Consider the following 23,596-nt stretch of genomic DNA (forward strand, 5'->3'; position numbering starts at 1 on the left):
AAGAAGAATTTAGGAAGAAGAAAATACTATTCTGTGGGATCTTGAATATGGAATTGAGAAAAGTCTCATAAAATGCTTGGTGTGGATTATTGTTCTGTATGGGTCAGAAACATGGACATTATTCAAAAATGATGAAAAACTACTAGAAGCTTTCGAAATGTGGGCGTGCAGAAGAATGAAGAGAATTTACTTGGTCGAGCGGAAAACGAGTAAGAGGGTGTTAGGAATTGTGGGGGAGAAAAGAACAATTTTAGAGATTATTAAGAAGGATTAGAAGAACTGGTTGGGACATTGGCTAAGGAACTGCATCATGAGGGTCATTCTAGAGGGTATGGTGGCTGGAATGAGAGGGAGCGGCGAATAAGACTACAATTAATGAACGATATCAAAACAGAAAGAAATCGTACTAAAAACGAAAAGGTTAGCGGATGACCGTGGAGTATGGATACTTCTCAGTTGCAGCAAATGACCTACAGTACTAATACTGGTAGAATAACTATTATGATTAGGCAGAACAGGAATTCCTTTCCTGCCTAATCTTCACACAAAGAATGTTTAGATTTCAAAGAAACTCAATGGTAATTATATTCACCACATTTACAGTTGCTTTCAGAGTCCCTTGATTTCCTTATATAATTTCAGCGTCCCTAAAATTGAATTGGTAATCACATACCACCATTAATTTAGCATGAGTATATTTACGCGATGTCTTCTGGCTCGTTACGACTTCACGGATGTTTGTGATAACAGATTCATGGAAACAAATTACAAATATAAGTAAGGAGATGTGTATTTGGGAATTGCGTTAGATATAATAATTCAGTGTAGTTATTTACTATCTCTAATGCTCCCTCATCGGATTTTTTTTTATTTTTAATTTGGCAACAACATTATTTAGTTTTACTTCTAATAGTAGTTAGAAAGGTGAGATTACGTCACTTAAGCACACGTAAATGAAGAAATCTTAATAGTTAAGAAGAAAAATATAAATGTAATGTAGTAACGTAACTATATTAGTGAAACTTTAAATATATATAATCTCACATAGCGTTTATAGACTTTCTACACAAAATACATACACCTCTCGTGTAATATACTTTCGTTAATGAAACTAACTCAATTTGGTTAGCTGATTTGGAAGATATTTTATCTAGTTTTCTTGCTTTCCCGGATGATTCTTTTCAAGATATTACGTATTGAAATGAAATGAAATGAAAAGAAATGCAATTTTTAGTTTAATATTGCACGATTATGCTATGTAGGCTAAAGAACACGGATAGTTAATGGAAGTGAATGTGAATTTATGTTTATGCTCTCTCACTAGAAATCGAACCTGGCACCATGTGCACCTTAGGCGAATACGCTAACCACTAGACCGGCAGACGGGATGGACTATGTACTGAAGACAACTAATGGATATCTAGCTTCTCAAAGTGGTACAACAGATACTAGATATTTCTTCTGATATTTTCGTTTCAACTGTCGCACACGATGGATACTAAACATACATATGCTTGCATAAATGTTCTTCTGTCAACCCTAAATAGGGAAAAAATCAATAAAATCCAGTAATTTGCAGTAACAATACTTCATAGATTCTGAGATTCGAAAACGTTTGGAGGTGTGATGCTTCTACTTGCCAGCGTGCAACTAACCAGCGACATAGTTGCCAACATATTCCCCGCAGAAACGTGAATTAGGTGGTAAATTTATGCAAAATGAAAATAAGATATTCTGTATGTTTGAAAAAAAAAGAAAACTAATTTTAGATATTAAGGCAATTCAGTCAATACTTCCACGTACAAAATTTGAAGTTTTATAAATAATTGTAATACAGTTTTATAAATTTTAATAATATTACCTAACAGATTGCATTGCATATTACATAATCAGCTACGGACGTAAATTCTTTTACTGTATGATTTTCTATCGATCACTGCCCACGATCTAATAAACATTTATTAGTATAAGCACAGTAAGGTGCTGTAGGCATATAAAAACTCAGTTCAGTTTTGTGGAATTCAAGCACTATAATATATAGTGCTTTGTCTTTGAGGAAAACATACTCTCTAATGGTAAAAGAATTCTCAGAATGGTTTGAGACATTACCTCCAATAAACATTGTGTTTGTTCCATTAGAGTAAGTAGGTCTAACTTTAAAACGATATAAAATAAATCGATAAGCTTTTTTTACATTAAATACTTGAGTTTTCAATGTTCACAAATTCGCAGTTCAATAATAACATATATACATATATATTCGTATCGTTTTCTACAGCACTTCAAATTAAATACATCGATTGGATAAGATGCCATGCTCTCATCCTAAATACACCAATATAGAATGAGTCCATGCTCCCAGCCAATCACAAAACACTATTTGTTTACTTTTTCGGAAAGTAAAATTCTAACGAGTTAGTTTGTAGCCAATGGAAAATTTGAAATTTCTACGAGTACTATTCCCTTTTTAAAATACAATTAAAGTTGTATGATATGATATACGAAAATCAAGGGCTTAGAAAGCAACTAAAATTGTCGAGAAAATAACTACTGTTAAATTCCCTGAAATTGGAATATCCTTTTTTTTCTTTTAGAAGATTAGGCAGAACAGGAATGTGCTAGAGGGTCCATAGACAGAACAAGAACTACTGAAAAATATTTGAAGTAAGAAAATCATTTACAAAGCGAGAATATTAAGTTTATGTATACTCCTGCATGTTTAAAGAAAAATAAATTAGACAGGTATAATTGGAGTTCAGCTTCTCTCTTAATACCGAGGTCGTATGAGACATAGACTTACAGTTTAAATTGGAATCCGAACCACGTGAACTCCCACTGGGAATCGAACCAGTGTCTCCCTCTCCGAGTGAGTAATTAGCATGAATTAATTGAATGATGATGATTAGAACATAATTAGACATAATTAAATAGTTAGAAAAGATATAACAAACTATCATGTGTCACTTATCTCCACATTTAGACATATAAAACTAAATTAAAACATTTAAAAATATTATAATATAAAATTATTTAAATTCATATAAAATCTATACAATTATTTCGTGTTGGTGTATTTATTAGATAGTTCACCAAATAAACATTTATATTTGCTATGATGAAAGAGAAATATGAATTCTTTTATTTACGTAGTAAAACAACAAGCTCACAATAGATACAAACAAGATGTGAAATCTAGAATAGCTGAAACAATGTGTGGAATCAAAGAAAAGCAAAAGCTTTAAACTGGGAACATTATATCATAAAATTAAAGAACAGGTTATTTAAAATTTGTGTGTGCAGTGTAGAATTGTGTATACGTAAGCCATGCACTCTAGAAGAGGAGAAAAGCGGATAACAGAATCCTTCGAAATCTAATGCTTCAGAATGTTGAAAATTAAATGGATGGATAAGGTTTTAAATGAAAGAAATATTGGAAATGGTACGAAAAAAGGACTATACTGGAGAATATTTAGAAAGTAAAATCTAGGATAATAAGACATATTGTGAGACAGAGCAATGGATAAAGTGGCTAAAGGATAAAGAGGCAAATGTCTAGGGAAAACCGTGAATGAAATATACAGACCAAATAATAAGAGACGTAGCAAAGAAAAGCTACATGCAAAGGAAAAATGTGACTAAGGATACGGAAGAGTGGAAAGCTGTATTTAACCAACCCGAAGATTGCTGACCGGAAAGAAGAAGATGATGATATGTCTTAGTTACTTGACCATTCAAACCGTCTTTTGAGGTAGCTCCAATCCAGTACATCTCAATGTTAATTCTGTGGCACTTTATCTTCCTGCTTAAAGATTAAGTCAACATACTCGAATATTTGCTTGAAACTAGAAATACTTTTCACGAATATGTTCCTATTGCATTCATAAATTATTGATTTACTCACATGACGAGACGCTTGAAAGACGAGGTAATACTATCGGATTGCCTTCATTAACGCGAAATACTGTCGGTGAATGAAGATGAATGTATTTGAGTCTAATATTAAAATTGCCTCTATACGTACAAAATTTAAGTTAATTCCCAATAACTTAAACATTATTTTTGATACAGGAAAATTGCGAGAATAAGAAACTTACCGGGATTAACAGTGTATATAGTTGTAAGGTAAATGTCCTCTCCATACCGATTAACTCTCTGGAAGATTGAATGCCGCTCGAAAGGATATGGATTCTTCTCAATTTTAACTTCATTCACTGGAATCTTTTCAAATAGAAAATAATTCTTAGTTGCATTTTTTTGGACAGATATTTCAAGATTTGTATATGTTTATAAAGCGCAAATGTAGTCCAGACAAACAAAGTAAAAAAGCTTTTGTTTCGACATTCTTTGGCTTACTACTAGCAAGTTGCAAATGTTTGCAGTCACAAGCAAGTAAGCAGGCAATAACATTACATGGAAACATTCTGCAACATGACAGAGCTTACACAATCGTCATGAAAGTGTTAATTTTGGTGTATTTAATGGTTTATTGAAGTCCACAAAAATCTTAAATTTTCTATGAGAATAACTACATATCACTAACGAAATTAATCTTATTAATGTCAAAATTGTACTCTGGAAAGACTATCACGATCAGAAGTACTTATTAACTCCAATAGTCTGTCCAAAAATATAGTTTCAATAATTCTAGTATATGTAGTTCACAGAGTAATAATGTTTTGTAATATCATAGCTGTATACTAAAATTTTCGATTCTATCTTGCATCCTAATGTTACACCCTAAATATGAAACTTTTTCCCTTTCAGGCAGGCTGCGGTGTTTCCATAAGCATGAAACCAACTCAAATACTACTATCTGACTCATATTTCGTCTCAGTTATATGTTAAGTCTGTTTGCAATCTAAATGTACATATCCCTTCATTCGAATTGAATTATCTCACTGTCAGTATAAACATTAAGAGAATAATAGTACAAACTTCCCCCTATAACCCAATGATGTGAAAGAAACATTCGCAAAAGTTAAAGAGAAAATTGAGAGAGAATATACTGGGTCATTTAAAAGTGATTCACAATAACCTTAATTGAATTAGGGTTGCCATTATATGACTAACTTATTGTTTTATCAATTATACAGTTATTTAGTTGGCTAAATATGTGATTATAAAGATTAGTATGTTATTAATAACAACACAAATGATGTATATTAGATTACAGCATTACTTACTCCTATCTGTACACCACAGACGTATCCATTATTATCTAGAAGTACAGCAAATCTGTTATCATTAGGCAGTGTGACTGGATTCCCTAGGTAGTCTCCGTCATCGAGTCGGGAGTCAGGAATGACCCACTCTCTTGATATCTCTGCTTCTTCTCTTGTGCGTGGTATAGCAAAAAAGCACTCAGCAGATGGATTCTCGGGATTGCATGTTGCAGAAAATGTTGCTACGATATAAATAATTATTAATTTTCTGTAATTATTGACAATGAAACCCATTATAGTGGAAATTCATTCTTGGCTAAAGCGTTTAACGAGAAGTTCTTGGTACTAAAGATAAAGTAATTTAAACTAATTACCTAATGAACTTGTCTCAACGTGAATTTTATTGCTGTCTTGAGCTAGAGAAAAAATCTTTGTTACCTAGCATAGCTAATTTGCACATTAGAGATTGAAATATATTTTGTATCTGGGAACAATGCCAGAAGGGTGTAAAACGTGAGTATCCATTTGATCCAAAACAATGAAAAGTTCAATTGAAAAACTCATATTTTCTAGTGGTGTTACTAATTCTGGAAGAATTAAAACCGATTTTTATTTAACTTGCTTTCTACCTACTTCTCTTAGCAAAAAATAGTTTAATACTGTGAATATAATAAGTATGACACACATAATACCAAAGCATTATTATTAAGAATGATCTCTAAAATTTCTGAACATGTTTTCTTACATGTAAACATAATAACCTTATAAACGTCCTGAACTTAAAGTTGGATTTAAATTGACTAATATAAGTCTGTTAGGTAATTAAATTTTTGTTTCTAAATGTATAGAAATCTAAAAGAAATACTTTTTCACTTTTTATTGGATGCTAATGATGTGTTTGCATTACCAAAACTTTGCACTAATCATTTAATTTTAATATAAAGGCTAAAGTAAGAGTTACTTGTTTTACGCTTATTCCTTTCTATCATAGTCGGACCGTGTCTAACATTTGCTTGTTCCACTCATTATTTGTTTCGTTTGTTTAACCATTCCATTGTTGAAACCTGTCTGGCTAGTTTACTCTTATAAAGCTGACTCTTCTCAACATAGGATATCTATCCAAGAGAAACCGAACTTCCTAAACATAAATTATACTTAACCGGTTGTGAGAGTTATTTAGATTTATCTTCTTCAAATAGTTCACTTCACTTTTAATACATCGTTCCTAGTGCGTCTTCCCCTGTTGAAAACTCATGCTGGAACCCACGTTTTTTTTTTTTTTTGAATAGCCTGAAGATCTTATTGTTATCTCGTCTATGGATTGGAAGCGGCGATCTTTCAGGATGAGTTTCAAATTGAGATATAGAAGAAATGTTTGTAGGTGCCAAATCAGTCAAGAGGAGTGGTTGAGATACAACAATCATACTGTTTCCTAATGAGGAAGGTTGAATGGTTAGGAAATTGCCATGTTGCTGCACCCATGTTCTATTTTTCCAAACTTCCGGACCACTTTTCATCATGGCCTTCTTCAAATGTCTCATTGCTTCTAAGTAATATGATAACGATCTTACCATGTGTGACGTATTCATAATGAATAACAATAATAATAATAATAACCACTTTAATGTTCGAGCGACTTTGGGTTATTCTGTAAATGTTCTTCCTGTTCCATATAGTTTTTGGTGGATGTTCTTCCTGCTTTGAAATGCTGACACTGCTCATAATACTAGTTTGACTTATTTACTGTTTTCCACACCGTTTGTAAGAGAAGAAGGTATCGCTGTGTTTTCATGCGTTCATGAAGGATAAGGGTCCAATAAGAATATCGCCAACCATGCTACCAAACGTTCATGGAAAATCTGTCTTAGTATCCAGTAACGAGTGTTGCATTAGGGATTTCCGAGGGCAAGTGTATCTATAGCTATTATTCACACTAGCACAGATAATGGTCAACTAATCAGTGAATAATATGTGTGGCACTTGTGCTGCATTGTGGAGTAAACAGTGACATAATTGAAGGCAGGAAGTGTAATCAGCAGGATGCAAGTGCTGCACCGATTAGTGGTGCAATGGATACAAATTGTCCGCCACACAGGGGTATTTGCAATACCCCTACAGGTTGACATTTGTCTGTTATTTGTGGTTGAACTTCATTGCACCATTGCAATAATTTACTCTTCTTCTCCCACACTGCATTCGAAGGTCACTTTAACACTGGGAACTGTTCCATGTTCTTTCAATGCACGAAACGTATTAGTAATCACTGCTTTATTTGGTGTCCCACCTAGTGGAAACCGCCTCCTGTGTTCTTCAACAGCCAAGTGACCACTTCTATTACTAAACCCATACACAAACACTACTTCGATAAATTATTTATTTTCAAAACATGAAGAACATTGATCCTGGTGAGAACGTAGTCTTTTCTGTTCACATCTCAGTTATCCTTCAAAATCGGATCCATGCTCGTATGAACTTTACTGCTTATAGTTGCTCATACTACCATTTTCCAAAGTATTACCACTACCTCCTGGGACATCCAGTATATTATACCCGATATTGAAAAGTTATTCGTTTATTGTGGAACAGAGGTTTAGAATTTACAAAAAGGAAACATAATATTGTGCCCTTAATTATAATAGAATTGCCGACACCATGCAGTATATACGTTAAAAATGTAAATGTTGCAATATACAGAGTATATTTTGTACAATGTCATCATCGATAAATGTTTTCAAAAGTAAGGAAACATTCTGTAACCAGTTGTTTCTAAACATAAATGATAATGTTAATTCTCAGTTGTAACATGTGACAGAATAAACGTATTGTGAAATTAACAAGAGGTAACATTATTATGCATCTTCATTACACTGCAAGGCATAATAGCATGGATGTAGCGTTAGAAAACAATGTTAAAATTATGATGTCTAATATAAGAAGCGCGTTTTTGGCATTCGATTCATTCTACCTACGTTGTTTCTTAAACATTTCCAAATGAAAATGAAGTAAAATGAAATCTCTCAGTTTAACATCCCACAATTACGCTATTTGAGCTAAGGGACACAGATGAATGATGATGGAACAGTTAGCGAAATGAGAACGGGGAGGAAACGGAAGTGACACGAGATAATTCAAGGACTCGGTCCACAACAAACTTACTTGGTTGTTTATTTAACCAAGAACCTCACACATCAAAGGTAAGCCCTCTACCGCTGAGCCACTGTGCTCTCCAATTAAACTTTTCAAAACTTTGATAATGATATTACGCAGTGCTGTTGATGAATTCAAATCTTGTCATAATTAGGTCTAATTAACAAAAAGGATTTCTAGAAAACGGAAAATTTTGATGAGTGTGTCAAGGATATACGTAAAAAATGAAATCTTTAAGCTTTACATCCCACGGTTATGCCGGTTAGGCTAAAGGAGACGGTGATGATGAGAGATGAGTGAAATGAAGTAAGTGGGAGGAAACGGGAGAACCCCGAGATCACCCACGAGCACGGTATTTGTCCACCACAAAGTCCACATGGCGCGAGCTGGGATCGAACCAGGGACCTCAAGCACCGGAGGTGAACGCTCTACCACTGAGCCACCGCGCCCCTAAGGATATACGTAATCAGCAATTATGTATGAAACTAGTACCTTGTGTCTCTTTGATAAAGTTCTTCGCTAATTGTCATTTTCTTGCGTTTCAGTGTTAAACTTAAAAATAATGTTGAATAAAAAAATGAAGAGAATTTGCCAGGCAATGTGTATAAAATCCTGTTCCAAACCTTTCCTTATGACCCATAAACTTGGGTGCGCAGATTCTGATTTCATAATTGTTGGGCACTGAAATACCTACAAAATATGAAAGTTCTTAAAAATAATTATGAGTTCAAGTAATAACATTTTGGGAATATTATCTGCTTTACTTTCCAAATATTTTCTGTGCTTTTTTATTATATATATATATATATATTATTCACTAAAGTTCAAAACAGTATGTATGAGCTAAGAGAATACTAATTACCGTACTGTACGCGTTGCATAAATAATAATCTATAAGCATTATTCCTTACACACCATGTCTCAGATAATTTAAATATTTGATAATGCATCATTTCATATTCCTGACCTTGCTCGATCAGAAAACTTTTGCAGTACTGAAATACCTATAACATACTCATTAGTTTCAAAACTAAAATAAAAAGCAGTGATATTTCAGCGACAGAAAACTCACTTATAGTGCACGAAGATTCTAGTTCAGTCATAAGCCATATGATATAGTGATAAGATGTATTGTTTTGCCGCCACTATGTGGGCTAGGAGCATTTATACTTATGGGTATATGTGTTCATGGTGTCACATTTTCATTAGTTTTCTCGAGGTTCTCATACTTTCTCTCATATTCTCCTTTCAAAAAAAATATTTTATAATTATTCATTTTCATTCTTCAACTTTACATTTAGTCTAAAGAATATAATCGTGGAACGTTTAGGATTTCATTTCACATCAAAGTCAAAATAATTGCTAAAATGCTAAGATTTACTATAATTTAGGAAATTCAAACAAACATTGTCATCTTCCTGCAGAATGTGCAAAATTCAAGATAGAAGCTTAAACACTGATACAAAGTCAAGAAAATCAAATTGTATTACCACATCAAGAAAACCAAAGTCAAGAAAATCAAGATAATCAGCCACATCAAGAGAAAATTGTTCTAAAAGCAAAATACTTTGAGGGGTAATGAAGTGTACGACCAACAATACCGAAAGTGCATTATATTCATAGAGAAATACTTCAACAACACCAAAAATGGATTGCACTTATGATCTTTAGTGAGAAGGTATTTTAAAGAATTGTGAAGCACATGGTCAACAACACTAAAAGTGCATTGTATTTTGATAGCAAATACTTTGATGAAGAACGAAATACTCTCTCAACATTACTGAAAGCTCATTGCACCTAGAACAATATCCTTTGAAGGGTAATGAAATACTCTACAATACCGAATGTTGATTGTTCACAGAAAGAAATACTTTTAAGGATAATGAATTACAATATTAAAACTGTATTGTGTATGGAGAGAAATACTTTGAAGGATAGTGAAGTAATTGAATCAATTTCTTCTTTTACTATTGTACTCTTCACATATTAATTATTCAGTTCACTGTTGACACCCTTTGTACAATCTCAAAGAGAACATTCACAATATTGGTATTATTTGGTATATATAAAAGTACTCGTTTTTATGGAAAAAGATATCACATTTTGATTCAAATATACAATTATTTTTTGAATATATGGGATGATTAATTAGCCTAACAATAAAACTGACCGTGACAATGTTTTGTTATGGGTGGAAAACTTGAGTGATTTTGGATAGGAAGGATATACGTTATACAACAATACAAAAAAGACCAAAAAATGTTCTATGCAGTGGATCCCAGGATGTGAATTCGGTAGATTTTGTTACACAGAATCCAAGTTTCAAAATTTCAGGACAATTGACCGTACCAATTTTTATGGGCGAAAAACGTATGTTCTCCATATCCAAAAACGCTCAAATTTTTTGCCCATAAAAAATTTGGTACGGTCAATCGTCCTGGGGTTTTGAAATTTAATTCTGTGTAACAAAATAAATCGATTCCGTACCCTAGGTCCGGTGCACAAAACATTTATATTTTTTGTGGCTGTATAATTTATGCAAACTCGCATCATTAATACGCCATTTATACAAAAATGTCATCCGAATGCCTCTTCATCGATCCTCTTGTCGCTAATCTTACTTCCGTTTTCTCCTTAGATTTTCGCAGCAAATACTAAAAAACTAATTTGAAGTGTACTTTAACTTTTATATTTTATTGTAGATATAAACAATAAATTTGAACCTAATAAACCGAATATAAATAAAACCAAGTTAATATGGAAACTCAGGATTTTAAATCTTTAAATCTCAGAGGTTTAATTTAAGTTTTACGTTCCATGCTTATGCCGATTAGGCTAAAGGAGACGGTGAAAATGAGAAATGAATGAGATGGTGGAATGAAGAAAGTGTAAGGAAAGGAGAGAACCCCGAGAAAGCCCACGCACACGGTGTTTGTCCGTTACAAAGCTCATTTGGCACGAGCTGGGATCGAACCAAGGACCCCATGCATCAGAGGTGAACGCTCTACCACTGAGCTACCGCGGAACTTCAGGAGACTAAAGTAAAACGAATTAATTACATATTTTAATTAGGATGATATTTAAGCAACCTAACAAAGATAATAGACAATCTTAAAGTGAAGTTAACCACTGTTCCATAAGAATACTCAGTTCATTAAAGCAAAGAAACGAAATAGTACTTACCCCGTAATCCAATCCAAGTGGGCTCTGAAAATTAAAAAAAAAGAAACTGAGGACATTATAAATTAACAAGGATACACTAAAATTTACGTTCCGAATGTACACAAGAGAAAGAAAACAATGAAAAGTGATTCATTTATGCTGGTTTCTGTAGAATCTACAAGTGTTTTCCACAACTGTGTGGAGACAGGTTTCATTCCATTAATATAAGAGAATGCATGTTTCTATTTTCTTTTCCGTAGGCACAAACAAATGAAGACAAATTACAGTAAGTCTGAATCTCTTTACAAATATATTTTTTTCTGAATTTAGGATGCTGCTCAATTTTCTCATTGAGTGTTCTAGATGCAGAATGAGTGTTAACTTCGTTTGTGAAATAAGGAGAGGAAAGAACCTTGGTTTTACTTTTCTCTAGACTGATTGAGTTAGTTTCGTTTGTGAAATAACTAACGAAGAACCAGAGAGCACATTGGAGTTTCTCTTCTCTGAAAAATGTGTTAATTTCGATTGTAAAATAAACGAGGAGTAAAAAAGTACCTTAAGGTTGGTCTTTTTTGTGACATTATTATTATTATTATTATTATTATTATTATTATTATTATTATTATTATTATTATTATTATTATTATTATTAGAACATGGTTTGACTCCCTGTAAATTATTTTGAACACTTGCTTATTGATATTGTAATGGCAACACAGAACCTAAATTATATTTATATGACAGTTTCTTGATCATACACAACATGTGTCCAATGTTCCTGATAATGATACTCATAAATATCGAAACGATCCCTTAACTTTAGTTTAAAAAGTGTTGTCCAATACTTTGATAGTACTTGTATATTTTTTATTCAAATTTATATAAAAATTATTAATATGATTATTTTAAATTCAATAAATAATGTAATTTCCGTACTGAATAACAAAGATGTTTGAGACTTCTTGATTTAAGAGAACATAACTGAATAAGTATTCCACTGACATTTAGTTAGTGTTCAAAATAGAAGTGTAATTATCTTTTAATTTGAAGACTGTAATTCCAGTGCTATTCCATTGTAATTAAGTGAGAAGAAGGTACAGGCTTTTCAGAATTAACGATAATTGCCTATTTTGAAACAATTACAGTAAGAAAGTATAAAAAAGAATATTTATTTTTAATATTTCAATTACATGTTTATATTACTAAGTATATTAATTGATTTACCAATTAATCAAATTATTTTGTCAGCATTTTATAATGAGCAATGATCTTGGTATTAATATTATAATTGCATCATACCATTTTGTTAATACAAATTGTACACAAAACGACTAAAAATTTACACTATATGGAGACGAAGAAAATACAGATTACTAAGTATCACCATTTTGTAACTTTTGTTTTAATCAAATTATATATTAGGTGAGTACACGTCAGTGCATTTTTTAAGAAATCGCTACTGGGTATCCAGGGACAAAAAGGGCCCTTGACACTATAACAAAATTCAAACGCTACAGAACGTGAGAAAAGTTTACAATTTGTTACGCTTTGTGACATAAAGGATTCTTTTTAGCAATTTAACCATCGCAAACTTTCAATCATTTTGTAGCATCTCACTGATCGTAAAATTGCCAAAGAAAAGGAAACATTTCTGGCAATATTTAAGAAGCTAAAGAGAAACGGAAAAATAGACAGTGATATATAATCTGAGTATTAGAGCTCCTAATATCTGAGTATTAGGGAATAAGGAGATGGACACAAAAGTAACCAGCGACAGATTTAGAAAATATTTTGGTAGGGGCTTCTCTTAGGAATACTTCATGTTTAGAATTCCCAGAATTTAGGGGGAGGGTTTGAAGGTTTATGAGTAACATTTGATTCGTTTTCTATAGAAATCCTAAAATTTTGGAGAAGTTCAGGCCCTCTCAGGAGTAAATCCACCACTCAAGGTAACTCTACAACAAAGAGAGTTAAAAATTGTTAAAAATAGCGCTTTGTACTTAATGGATATATATGTTTCTTATATGTTTGTGCCATCTATTAATTATGTCAGAAAATGTGCCCGAAGAAATCTCAATTACCAATATTGCTCATAACAGACACGAAATGTTTGGTTGCCGGGAAATGTTAGACCAGGATAAACCAGGTTAGGTTAAAGAGAACAATCTTTGAGAAGGCTGGAATTGGGCGATAATGAGAATTGGGAATCTCTGGAAAGCGAATCAAATTACGAATGCACAAGTGTAGCTCAGGAATAGCTGAAAGCTAATCTCAACAGGTCTCTAAAATAACGACACAAAGTTATGTATGTATAATCAATGCTCTCAATACAACCCAATCTAAGTAAAAAGTCAAAAGTAGTTTTATCAAAGTTTGTAAGTTAATATCCTTCGCATCAAATGAATATCAGCAATATAGTGCACAGCAGATCGGTGTGATGGTAGGATATGTGTAACAATCATGTGGTGGTAAAGTATAAAAAGCAATGTGACTTTAAAGGAAAAATCGTCTGTGATAGCTTCTTCTGAATAAAGCGGAAATTGATTCTAGGAAACTCGATATTCAATTGTCCCCAGAAAACATACAAGCTGCAAAAGAAAACAAACATGATAAGCCTAACTAATTCGGTCGCTCTAGTTCCTTCCTATTTACCATAGCCTCCTCTTCAAGAGAAAGGTTAGCTTAGCCTCAAATATGTTCTAACACGTGGACCTACCGTATAGATGACAGCCAACAAGCCTGGCTTTGACTTCACTTAGCTACATTATGCATTCGGCGTGAGAGATTTTCACTAGAAAGCCATCGGCGTCGAAACTCTGAACCAGCAGCTCTTTCTTGCTGTACATCTCGCCATTTTTGATCGAAGACACGTCAGAAACACAATTGGCTATCGTCGTAAGGCAGTGTTCCAAAAAGTGTAAAAGTTCTATTCACAATATTTTATCAGAAATAATCAGCCCGGCTTTAGGATTTTCATTTTGGGTAGGCCTACTCCCTCGCTTATGGATACATATACACATTTCATTGATTAATGACAGTAGGAAATTATTTTTGCAATAGTGGTTGATGTTATTTTGTTAAATAATTATCTACCATTAATATAAATACTGGAAAATATATTTACTCTTTATTGTATCTTTTAGCGTTTATATATTTATCAAAATTTTTGAGTATTCCCGTGCCTACCCGACCTACCCGCTAAAGCCGCCACTGGAAATAATGTCTTAATTGTAACGAACGAAAACAATGTTTTAAGCTAAAGATATTAAAAATTGTGTTACAAAAAAATTAAATATACAAAAAGCAAGTTGTTTTCTTCTGTTATTTTCTCTCAGAGACTATTCAAAAGGTATATCAGCCAAACGTCATTTAGACCGTTACTGTGAGAATTCGGCTTCAATCTTTCTACTATTTTAGTTGGTCTATTAATTTTCTCTGCATTAGAGTAGAATGAAAGTGCTATCATCTGGAGGTAGACAAATGAGTATGCGAAACGAAGAACAGAGGAATATCTGAAATTTCAAGAATGAAGCTCTCCAATTTTATACTTATCCACAGAATACAAGGTAATACATATAGTCACAAAACCAAAATATATTGGAGTAATTTTAAATTTACAGTAATTCAAGTAATTTATTGTTCAAGTACTCTTCCAGTAATTTAAAGATTTATGAAGTACACTGGGTATCCAAACTGGTGGGCCTGGGTATCCAAGTGCTGGGCCTGGGTATCCATTTGGATACAGAGTGATAGCTTAAAAAATGCCCTGGTACACGTTATATACTCCAGTATACCTTATTCACTTTCTTAGTATCACTGTTCTTTTCATTGAAACACTCCACCTTACCTGCATGTTAAGATATCCTACAATACTTCTGAACATATGAGGCACTATAACCTAAAACTCATACCTGAACATTGGAGGAAGAAATGATTGTTTTAGTTTCATCGCGGACGTAAATGTTCGCCTTGTTTTAAAAATTACAATAACGATTCCGTTTCTTCCTTCAATATTTAAACTTTTCGCATAAAGATATATAATTTGCTATGAACTTTTAATAAAATTTTACTTATATTAAACAACATTTCAATATAAAAAGACATACCACACAGTACTAGATTCACTGTTACTAATAACACTGTATTAACTATAACAACCCGGAACATTCTATTCTTTTTCAGGCACTTAAAACAGAAATAAATTTTCTTTACAAACCAACAAATACTGTAGAACCATGTGGTTTCTTGCTCTGTGCACTGACCTCAAATTATCAGTGATAAATAAAACTGTTATTCAACGTTTATTTAACCGTTTTCTCTTACAGAATCTTTTATTTTCTTTTTTAAGCGATACTGCACATCGTAATCACTCTTTTTACCGATGTACTAATGAGGAAACTTTATCATGACTTAGTATAGAATACATGTTTTGTTTTTAAATAACAGGAAAAGTTCTGATAAAAGGAAAAAGCGTTTTTGTAAAACAAATCAATTTTCTTTGTGACTTGCCATCAGCTGGGTTTCTGAAACCTTGCTTGACAATTCATGGGATAAGCTTAAATATGTCAAATGATGAGGTGCGTGAAGTTGGCCCGCCACTTGTCGCCAAAATTCACCATATTTTGACCAGCGTTAGTGCTACGTTAGTGCTGTTTTCTGCCGTAAAAATTTTCGTCAGTGCTGCTAAACTTCACGAATTAGAGCAAAACCAAAACGGGTCCGGCCAACTTCAAGCAGCCCGCCACTTACTACCAACCTTCATCCAAATTTCATCCATCCTTAGTGCTAGGTTAGTGCTGTTTTCTGCCGTAAAAATCTCGTTAGTGATGTTAAACTTCAAGAATTAGAGCATCTTCAAAATGGCTTCAGCGTGAAGTTAGGCTGCCACTTGTCGCCAAAATTCACCAAATTTGGTCCATCGTTAGTGCTACGTTAGTGCTGTTTTCTGACAAAAAATCGTTAGTGCTGTCAAACTTCAAGAATTAGAGCATCATCAAAATGGCTTCAGCGTGAAGTTTGTGCACTACTTATCGAAAAAGTCACTAAATTTCGTCCATCGTTAGCGCTACGTTAATGCTGTTTTCTGCCCTAGAATGCCTCGTTAGTGAAATTGCCTCGTTAGTGCTGTTTCCTTACATGAAAATGTTCGTTAGTGCTGCTAAACTTCAAGAATGAGAGCATCTTTAAAATGACATCAGCGTGAAATTGCTCCGCCACTTGTGAAAAAAACTCACCAAATTTTGATGAGCGTTAGTGCTACGTTAGTGCTGTTTTCTGTCGTAAAGATTTCCGTTAGTGCGGCTAAACTACACGAAATAGACCAACCAAATGGGTACGACCAACTTCAGGCAACCCGACACTTGTCACCAAACTTCACCAAATTTTGACCATCGTTAGTGCTAAGTTTGTGCTGTTTTCTGCCATAAAAGTTTTGTTAGTGTTGTTAAACTTCAAGAATGAGAGCATCTTTAAAATGGCTTCAGCGTGAAATTGGCCCGCCACTTGTTGAAAAACTCACAAAGTGTGACGAGCGTTAGTCCTACGTTAGTGCTGTTTTCTGTCGTATAAATTTTTGTTAGTGGTCCTAAACTTCACGAATTAGAACAACTTCAAGATGCGTCCGGCCAACTTTACGCAGCCCACCACTTGCCGCCAAACTTAAGCAAGTTTTGACCATCGTTACTGCTACGTTAGAGCTCTTTTCTGCCATAAGAATTTTCGTTAGTGCTGTAAAACTTCACGAATTAGAGTAAAATCAGAACGGGTCCGGCCAACTTCACGCTGACGCCATTTTGAGGATGCCGTTATTCTTGAAGTTTAGCAGCACTAACGCAAGTTTTTTTATGGCAGAAAACGGCACTAACGTGTCACCAACCCTGGTCTATATATGGGGAAGTTTGGCGACAAGTAGTGGGCTGTGTGTAGTTGGCTGGACCCATTTTGAAGTTGATTCTAATTCGTAAAGTTTAACGGTATCAACGAAATTTTTATGGCAGAAAACAGTACTAACGTAGCACTAACGACGGACGAAATTTGCTAAAGATCGGTAACAAGTGGTGGGCTGCGTGGAGTTGGCTGGACTCATTTTCAAGTTGTTCTAATTCGTGACGTTTAACAGCACTAACAAAATTTTTACGGAAGAAAACAGCACTAACGTAGCACTAACGATGGACGAAATTTGATGAAGTTCAGCGACAAGTGGCAGGTTGCTTGATGTTGCCCGGGCCCATTTTAAAGTTGCTCTAATTCGTAAAGTTTAACAGCACTAACCTAATTTTTATGGCAGAGAACAGTATAAACGTAGCTCTAACGATGGACGAAATTTGCTGAAAATTGGTAACAAGTGGTGAACTGCATGAAGTTGGCTGGACCCATTTTGAAGTTGTTCTAATTCGTGAAGTTTAACAGCAGTAACGAAATTTTTACGGAAGAAAACAGCACTAACGTGGCACTAACGCTGGTCAAAATTTGGTGAATTTTTTTGAGAAATGGCGGACCAACTTCACGCTGAAGCCATTTTGATGATGCTCTAATTCTTGAAGTTTAGCAGCACTAACGCAAATGTTTATGGCAGAAAACAGCACTAACATAGCACTAACGATGCTCAAAATTTGGTGAAGTTTGGCGACTAGTGGCGGGCTGCGTGAAGTTGGCCGGGCCATTTTGAAATTGCTCTAATTCGTGAACTTTAACAGCACTAACGAAACTTTTTACGGCAGAAAACAGCACTAACGTAGCACTAATGATGGACGAAATTTGGTGAAGTTTGGTAGTAAGTGGCAAGCTGATTGAAGGTGGCCGGACCCGTTTTGATTTTTCTCTAATTCGTGAAGTTTAGCAGCACTAACGAAACTTTTTACGGCAGAAAACAGCACTAACATAGCACTAACGGTGGTGAAAATTTGGTGAAGTTTGGCGACTAGTGGCGGGCTGCGTGAAGTTGACCGGGTCCATTTTGAAGTTGTTCTAATTCGTGAAGTTTAACAGCACTTACGAAAATGTTTATGGCAGAAAACAGCACTAACGTAGCACTAACGATGCTCAAAATTTGGTGAAGTTTGGTAGTAAGTGGCGAGCTGCGTGAAGTTGGCCGGACCTGTTTTGGTTTTGCTCTAATTCGTGAAGTTTAGCAGCACTAACGAAACTTTTTACGGCAGAAAACAGCACTAACGTAGCACTAACGCTGGTCAAAATTTGGTGAATTTTGGCGACAAGTGGCAGGCCAACTTCACGCTGAAGCCATTTTGAAGATGCTCTAATTTTATAAGTTTAGCAGCACTAGCGAAAATTTTTGTGGCAGAAAACAGCACTAACGTAGCACTAACGGTGGTGAAAATTTGGTGAAGTTTGGCCGGGCCCATTTTGAAGTTGCTCTAATTTGTGAAGCTTAACAGCACTAACGAAACTTTTACGGCAGAAAACAGCACTAACATAGCACTAACGATGGACGAAATTTGGTGAAGTTTGGTAGTAAGTGGCGGGCTGCGTGAAGTTGGCCGGACCCGTTTTGGTTTTGCTCTAATTCCTGAAGTTTAGCAGCACTAACGAAAATTTTTGTGGCAGAAAACAGCACTAACGTAGCACTAACGGTGGTCAAAATTTGGTGAATTTTGGCGACAAGTGGCGGGCCAATTTCAGCACCTCAAATGATGACACAACTTATATCCTACACTATATGCATTGTATTGAGCTCTTTACGTTTTGCGGTGGTAGCTCATATGTTTCGGATCCTATACTAAATTTAAGATCCACACTTCATTTATCTTGGTGCTGAAAATTAAAATCCACATCAACCAAATGAACTGAGAGTTAGTACTGGATTTGCTGTAAGATTGTCTCATTATATACTAGAAAGTGTGAGGGTGTGACTATTAACAAAATCAAGAACAAGAAAGAAAAAAGGAAAAGTAAACGAATGTAAAAATGTATTTTTTATCTTGATTATTCATTCTGATACAAGGGGACATGATGGTTGAGTGCTCATTTCTGGCCGCGAGAAGTCTGGTTCGTTCCCAGATAATATTAGTTTGTGATGGATAACGTTGTGTTCATGAGTTTTTTGTGAATTTTCTTGTTTCCTCCTATATTGTAATTCCATCCCTTCATTCACAATGATTCACTTTCATTAATTAAGCTCCCTTATGACTCTATGAATAAGTCAAAGAATCGCACTTTGTTTTTGAACAAGATGCATTCATACTTCATGGTTCTGGGAAAGGACTTTGTGGACGACACTATGTTTACTCATGTCCAAAATTATTGTCGCGTGTCTATAAATATATTGTTCTAGAAATATAATTTATGACGAATTCGCCCGGTATTTCTTATAATTTTAGTATGTTTATAATCGGGAAAGACATGTATCTGGCAAATTTCATGTCAAAAGAGCAGTAAATAAGAACAATATAACGAAAATAAAACTTTCTTCTCCATTTAGCAAGATTTTGTTTTACTCATTCTAATTTTCGTATTTATAACTATTTTCTTATGAAATTTACCACAAATATACATTTCCCGATTATACACATAGTATCAGTATTAAAAGTGCCCTGCAACATCATTATCAAATTATATTCTTACAAGAAGACTGTTATAGATATGCGACAATCAATTTTGGACATGAATGTACATATTGCTTTGCTAGTCCTCTCCACGAGCGCAATTCTTAGCGGGTGTGCCTTTCGTTCACGTGGCTCTATGTTCAATTCTAGTGGGAGAGTACTTAAAGTGTTATTTCACTACCATTCACTCGTATTGATCATTCGTTTCACTTATGATACAGGGCATAACCGTACCAAAATGGTTCCAAAGTTTTTGCCTCGATATTAGAAGGAAACCCGTGTGTCGATTTGCCACGAATTGTTCGAGCGTGTGAGTTAGTGCTTGATGTTTTGAACAATGTGATAACCTGTGATACAATTCTTGGCGCAACGTGGCAACGTTGCCTCAGTCTCCATACAGTCCTGTTCTGGCTCAACTTGACTTCTTCCTTTTCCACTGGATGAAACAATGCTTGAAAGAACACTATTCTGGGACGGTGTAAACTGCTTCGAGACAGTACCATAAAGAGATTCCAGTTTGGGAGTTCAAAGAGGCTTACCAAACCCACGTTGACAATTGTAAATTGACTTCAAAGGATCTTAATTTGAAGAATTTGAACCCATTGTACACATACCTTTCTTGAATGTAGTCTCGATGTTTTTTTGGCCAAAAATTGGACATTTAATAAACAGAAAAGTTTGTGTAGTATGCTATTTTCAAAAATTATGGCCATGACAGATTACAATAATAAGAAATTGTGCAAATTTTGATATTGGGATCAAACAATCCGTTCAACTTATATAATTATCTACGATATTCCTCGAGCTGCCATGTAATTATGCTCAGCACCAAGGGCACACCCACGGGGGTGGTTCACTCGGTTCGGACCCCCAAACTTCATGACTCCACTTTCTCAATAAAATTATACTTGCTTAAAAGAGAAATGATTGACGTAGCATGAAAATGCAATCTTACACTTCATCTGTAGTATTCCATCTCTTGTAAAAGTAATGTAGTTCTATAATTTTTTTCTGAAAATATAGATGAAAATATGTTAGAATTACTTATCGTCCTTTCGGGTGCAGAATAATACCTATACAACACTACATAGACGTAGTGGTTTGTAGTATTCGATCATCTTCAGAGCTTGAACCCCCATCTGCTCAGCATTACACATAGATAATTGTAATATTACATACATATAATTATTTCATGGTTATAGTTGTATTTTTACGCGACTTGATGCAAAAATAGGCCAGAAGAGAATTCAAATGTTTGTCCAGTCAGAATCACATCACAATCACAGTTTTAATTTTAATATACAATTATGATTTAATCATAGATTTTGTTAGGACCAAATAGCTATATTATCAGCGAATACATTAAAAATATACTAGTTTTCGAAATTAAAAAAATAACAAAAAAAATGTTCGTCTTTTTTCTTGTGCTATATCTTTATGGTGGTCTGTTTGTTCATCCATCTCCCTCCATGTAATGTTTACATATGAACTAACCTTCCATTTGCTTATTTCAGAACTTTTTTAATTCTTTAATATTTTCGAGAAATAAATTAGTTGCCATGACTTTTACAATGACCCTTGTATGTTTCAATCAAAGATTTTCTTGTACGCCTAATGTCCGGAGAACTCCATACAGTATATCCAAACCCAAACTATCACTTAATTCAGTAGGATATGCTTATTCCTTAGAAAATACGAAAACTTGATTTAGGAACCGTTTAAGAATTTTGTGACCTGTGATCCAAAAAAACTAATTACTGGCCCAAAAGATTCGAAATATTTCAACAAAAAATTTCTTGTAGGCCTTATATCTGGAGAACTCCATATAGTATAGCCAAACCCAAACTATCACTTAACTCACTAGGATGTGCTTACACTGAAACAAAATGGCTTGGTCAGGAATTCCAAATTTGTTTGTTCAGAGCATTTGGTCACTTTATTTGGTTAGTTTAAACAAACATTTATACCAAACATGTTTGGTCATGAACACTATATTTTTTGGTCAGAAAATTTGGTTGATTAATTTGGTTATGCCAAACAAATCTTAAGTGATTTGGTAAAGATTTGGTTTTTCTGATCAAAATGTTTATTTACAAAGTCACGTGTATCGATTTTACTTCTGGGTAATCTTTATTTAAACTATCAGTGTTTTGAGCTATGTTAGTGACAAACAAAATATGTAAATCGAGGTAAGCTTACTTTTTCGTATATATTACTTTATTGTAATGTAATGTGTATTGGTTATTTTAGTGGTCGTAAATTTGGCATACAGATGAAGCGAGCAAGTTATATTGACGACGCTAGGGCAGGGAGCAAAATTATAGCGGCGGGGTTGGTTCTTTTCCTATTCTTCCACTAGAAACTTTCGGAAAGGGGTAAATAAAGTGACACTAACACTAGAAGTTTGCAAAATAAACTGGTGCATTCACAGTTTATAGATGCACAAAACCCAAAATATACGGAAGAAATAAGGAGTATTGTTTACTTTCTTCCCCAGATCACTTGGTATTGACTCTGGACCACTTGGTAGTGGTTACCATTCGTTATTTTTAACTGTAATGTAGTCATGGATATAAATGAGTGTGCATGTGTGGTATAGAAACTATGGTGCATAAAACACGAACCAACATGTGCTAGGTGGCCACTAGAAAGCACTAATGCTATCTAATCGAGTCAGGACAGGAGCGTTGCAGAGGTGCCCGAGGGTTAGCAACGGTGTGCGTCCGTAGGGAACGGACGCGTCAGCGACGGTGGCTATTCATATAAACGAGATAGTTAAGAACAGCTAAGTTACATTACCGACTCCGGAGCCGTCGATGGATTTGGGGGAGTACTTAATGTCATTCGAAATATGAAGCATACTTTTGAAGAATTTTTCATATGGAATTAAAATATGGGAATTCTTACCTATGAGATCGATATTTCCTTAGAAATATGTTAATAAAAGCGTATAAGTTTACGTTTGGGACACCACTCGAAACAATTATTGAAGAAATATATGAAGAAATATAATTTACTTTTTACTGGCCTCTAAAAGATTTGACTGGGCGACATGAAAATATTTCACTCGGCATAGGTAAAATTCAAGGAAGCCATCAGAAGTAACTGTTAAAAAATCCCAATTCTTTCCTCCCACGAGAGATTGTGGCGAACATTATCATGTCCGTAAGTTTTCTCGAGGTTCTCCCGTTTCCTCAAACATTTACATTCTACCATTTTTTGTTGCAATCAACCCTTTCCATTAATCACCCGTCACCTTTAACATAAAGTGCACAAACATAGTACATGAAACGAATTATTTTGTGGAGAGGAGTCGCCGTGGTACAGTGGTAGAGCGTTCACCTCTGATGCATGAGGTCTCTGGTTCCCTCCCATCTCGCGTCAAATGAACGTTGTGGTAGACAAACACCGTGTGCTTGGGTTTCATCGGGGTTATCCCGTTTCCTCCCACTTTCTTCATTCCACCATATCATTCGTTTCTTATCATCACCATCTCCTTTAGCCTCCATGGCATAAGTGTGGGACGTAAACCTGAAAGATTTCATTTCATTTTGTGGAAGTTCC

At 34.5% G+C, this 23,596-nt stretch overlaps 1 protein-coding gene, 1 long non-coding RNA gene and 1 other non-coding gene across 4 annotated transcripts in view; 1 reads left to right on the plus strand and 2 right to left on the minus strand.

The window, feature by feature from the left end:
• Window positions 1–23,596, minus strand: part of LOC145664095 (uncharacterized) — a 59,052-nt gene that overhangs the window by 32,690 nt on the left and 2,766 nt on the right. Inside the window, exons 1-4 of one of the 2 annotated variants that reach the window (XM_081730445.1) lie at window positions 15,578–15,713; window positions 11,493–11,516; window positions 5,184–5,404; window positions 4,095–4,218 (exon numbers count right to left, since the gene is read on the minus strand). In XM_081730445.1, the coding sequence (XP_081586571.1) occupies window positions 4,095–4,218; window positions 5,184–5,404; window positions 11,493–11,516; window positions 15,578–15,638 (430 nt within the window). In that variant the 5' untranslated portion in view covers window positions 15,639–15,713. Of the gene's footprint in view, window positions 1–4,094; window positions 4,219–5,183; window positions 5,405–11,492; window positions 11,517–15,577; window positions 15,714–23,596 lie in introns of those variants that run through there. The other variant, XM_081730444.1, reaches the window with a different exon arrangement.
• The window catches only part of LOC145664097 (uncharacterized), a 285,281-nt gene that overhangs the window by 18,648 nt on the left and 243,037 nt on the right, over window positions 1–23,596 (plus strand). The window lies entirely within an intron of this gene.
• TRNAR-CCG (transfer RNA arginine (anticodon CCG)) lies at window positions 8,687–8,758 on the minus strand. The gene has a single exon. It is a non-coding gene; the product is annotated as a tRNA-Arg (tRNA).

This window comes from Thermobia domestica, chromosome 11 (assembly GCF_964235325.1).
Source record: "Thermobia domestica chromosome 11, izTheDome1.hap1.1, whole genome shotgun sequence".
In the NCBI taxonomy this organism is placed as follows: Eukaryota; Metazoa; Arthropoda; class Insecta; order Zygentoma; family Lepismatidae; genus Thermobia; species Thermobia domestica.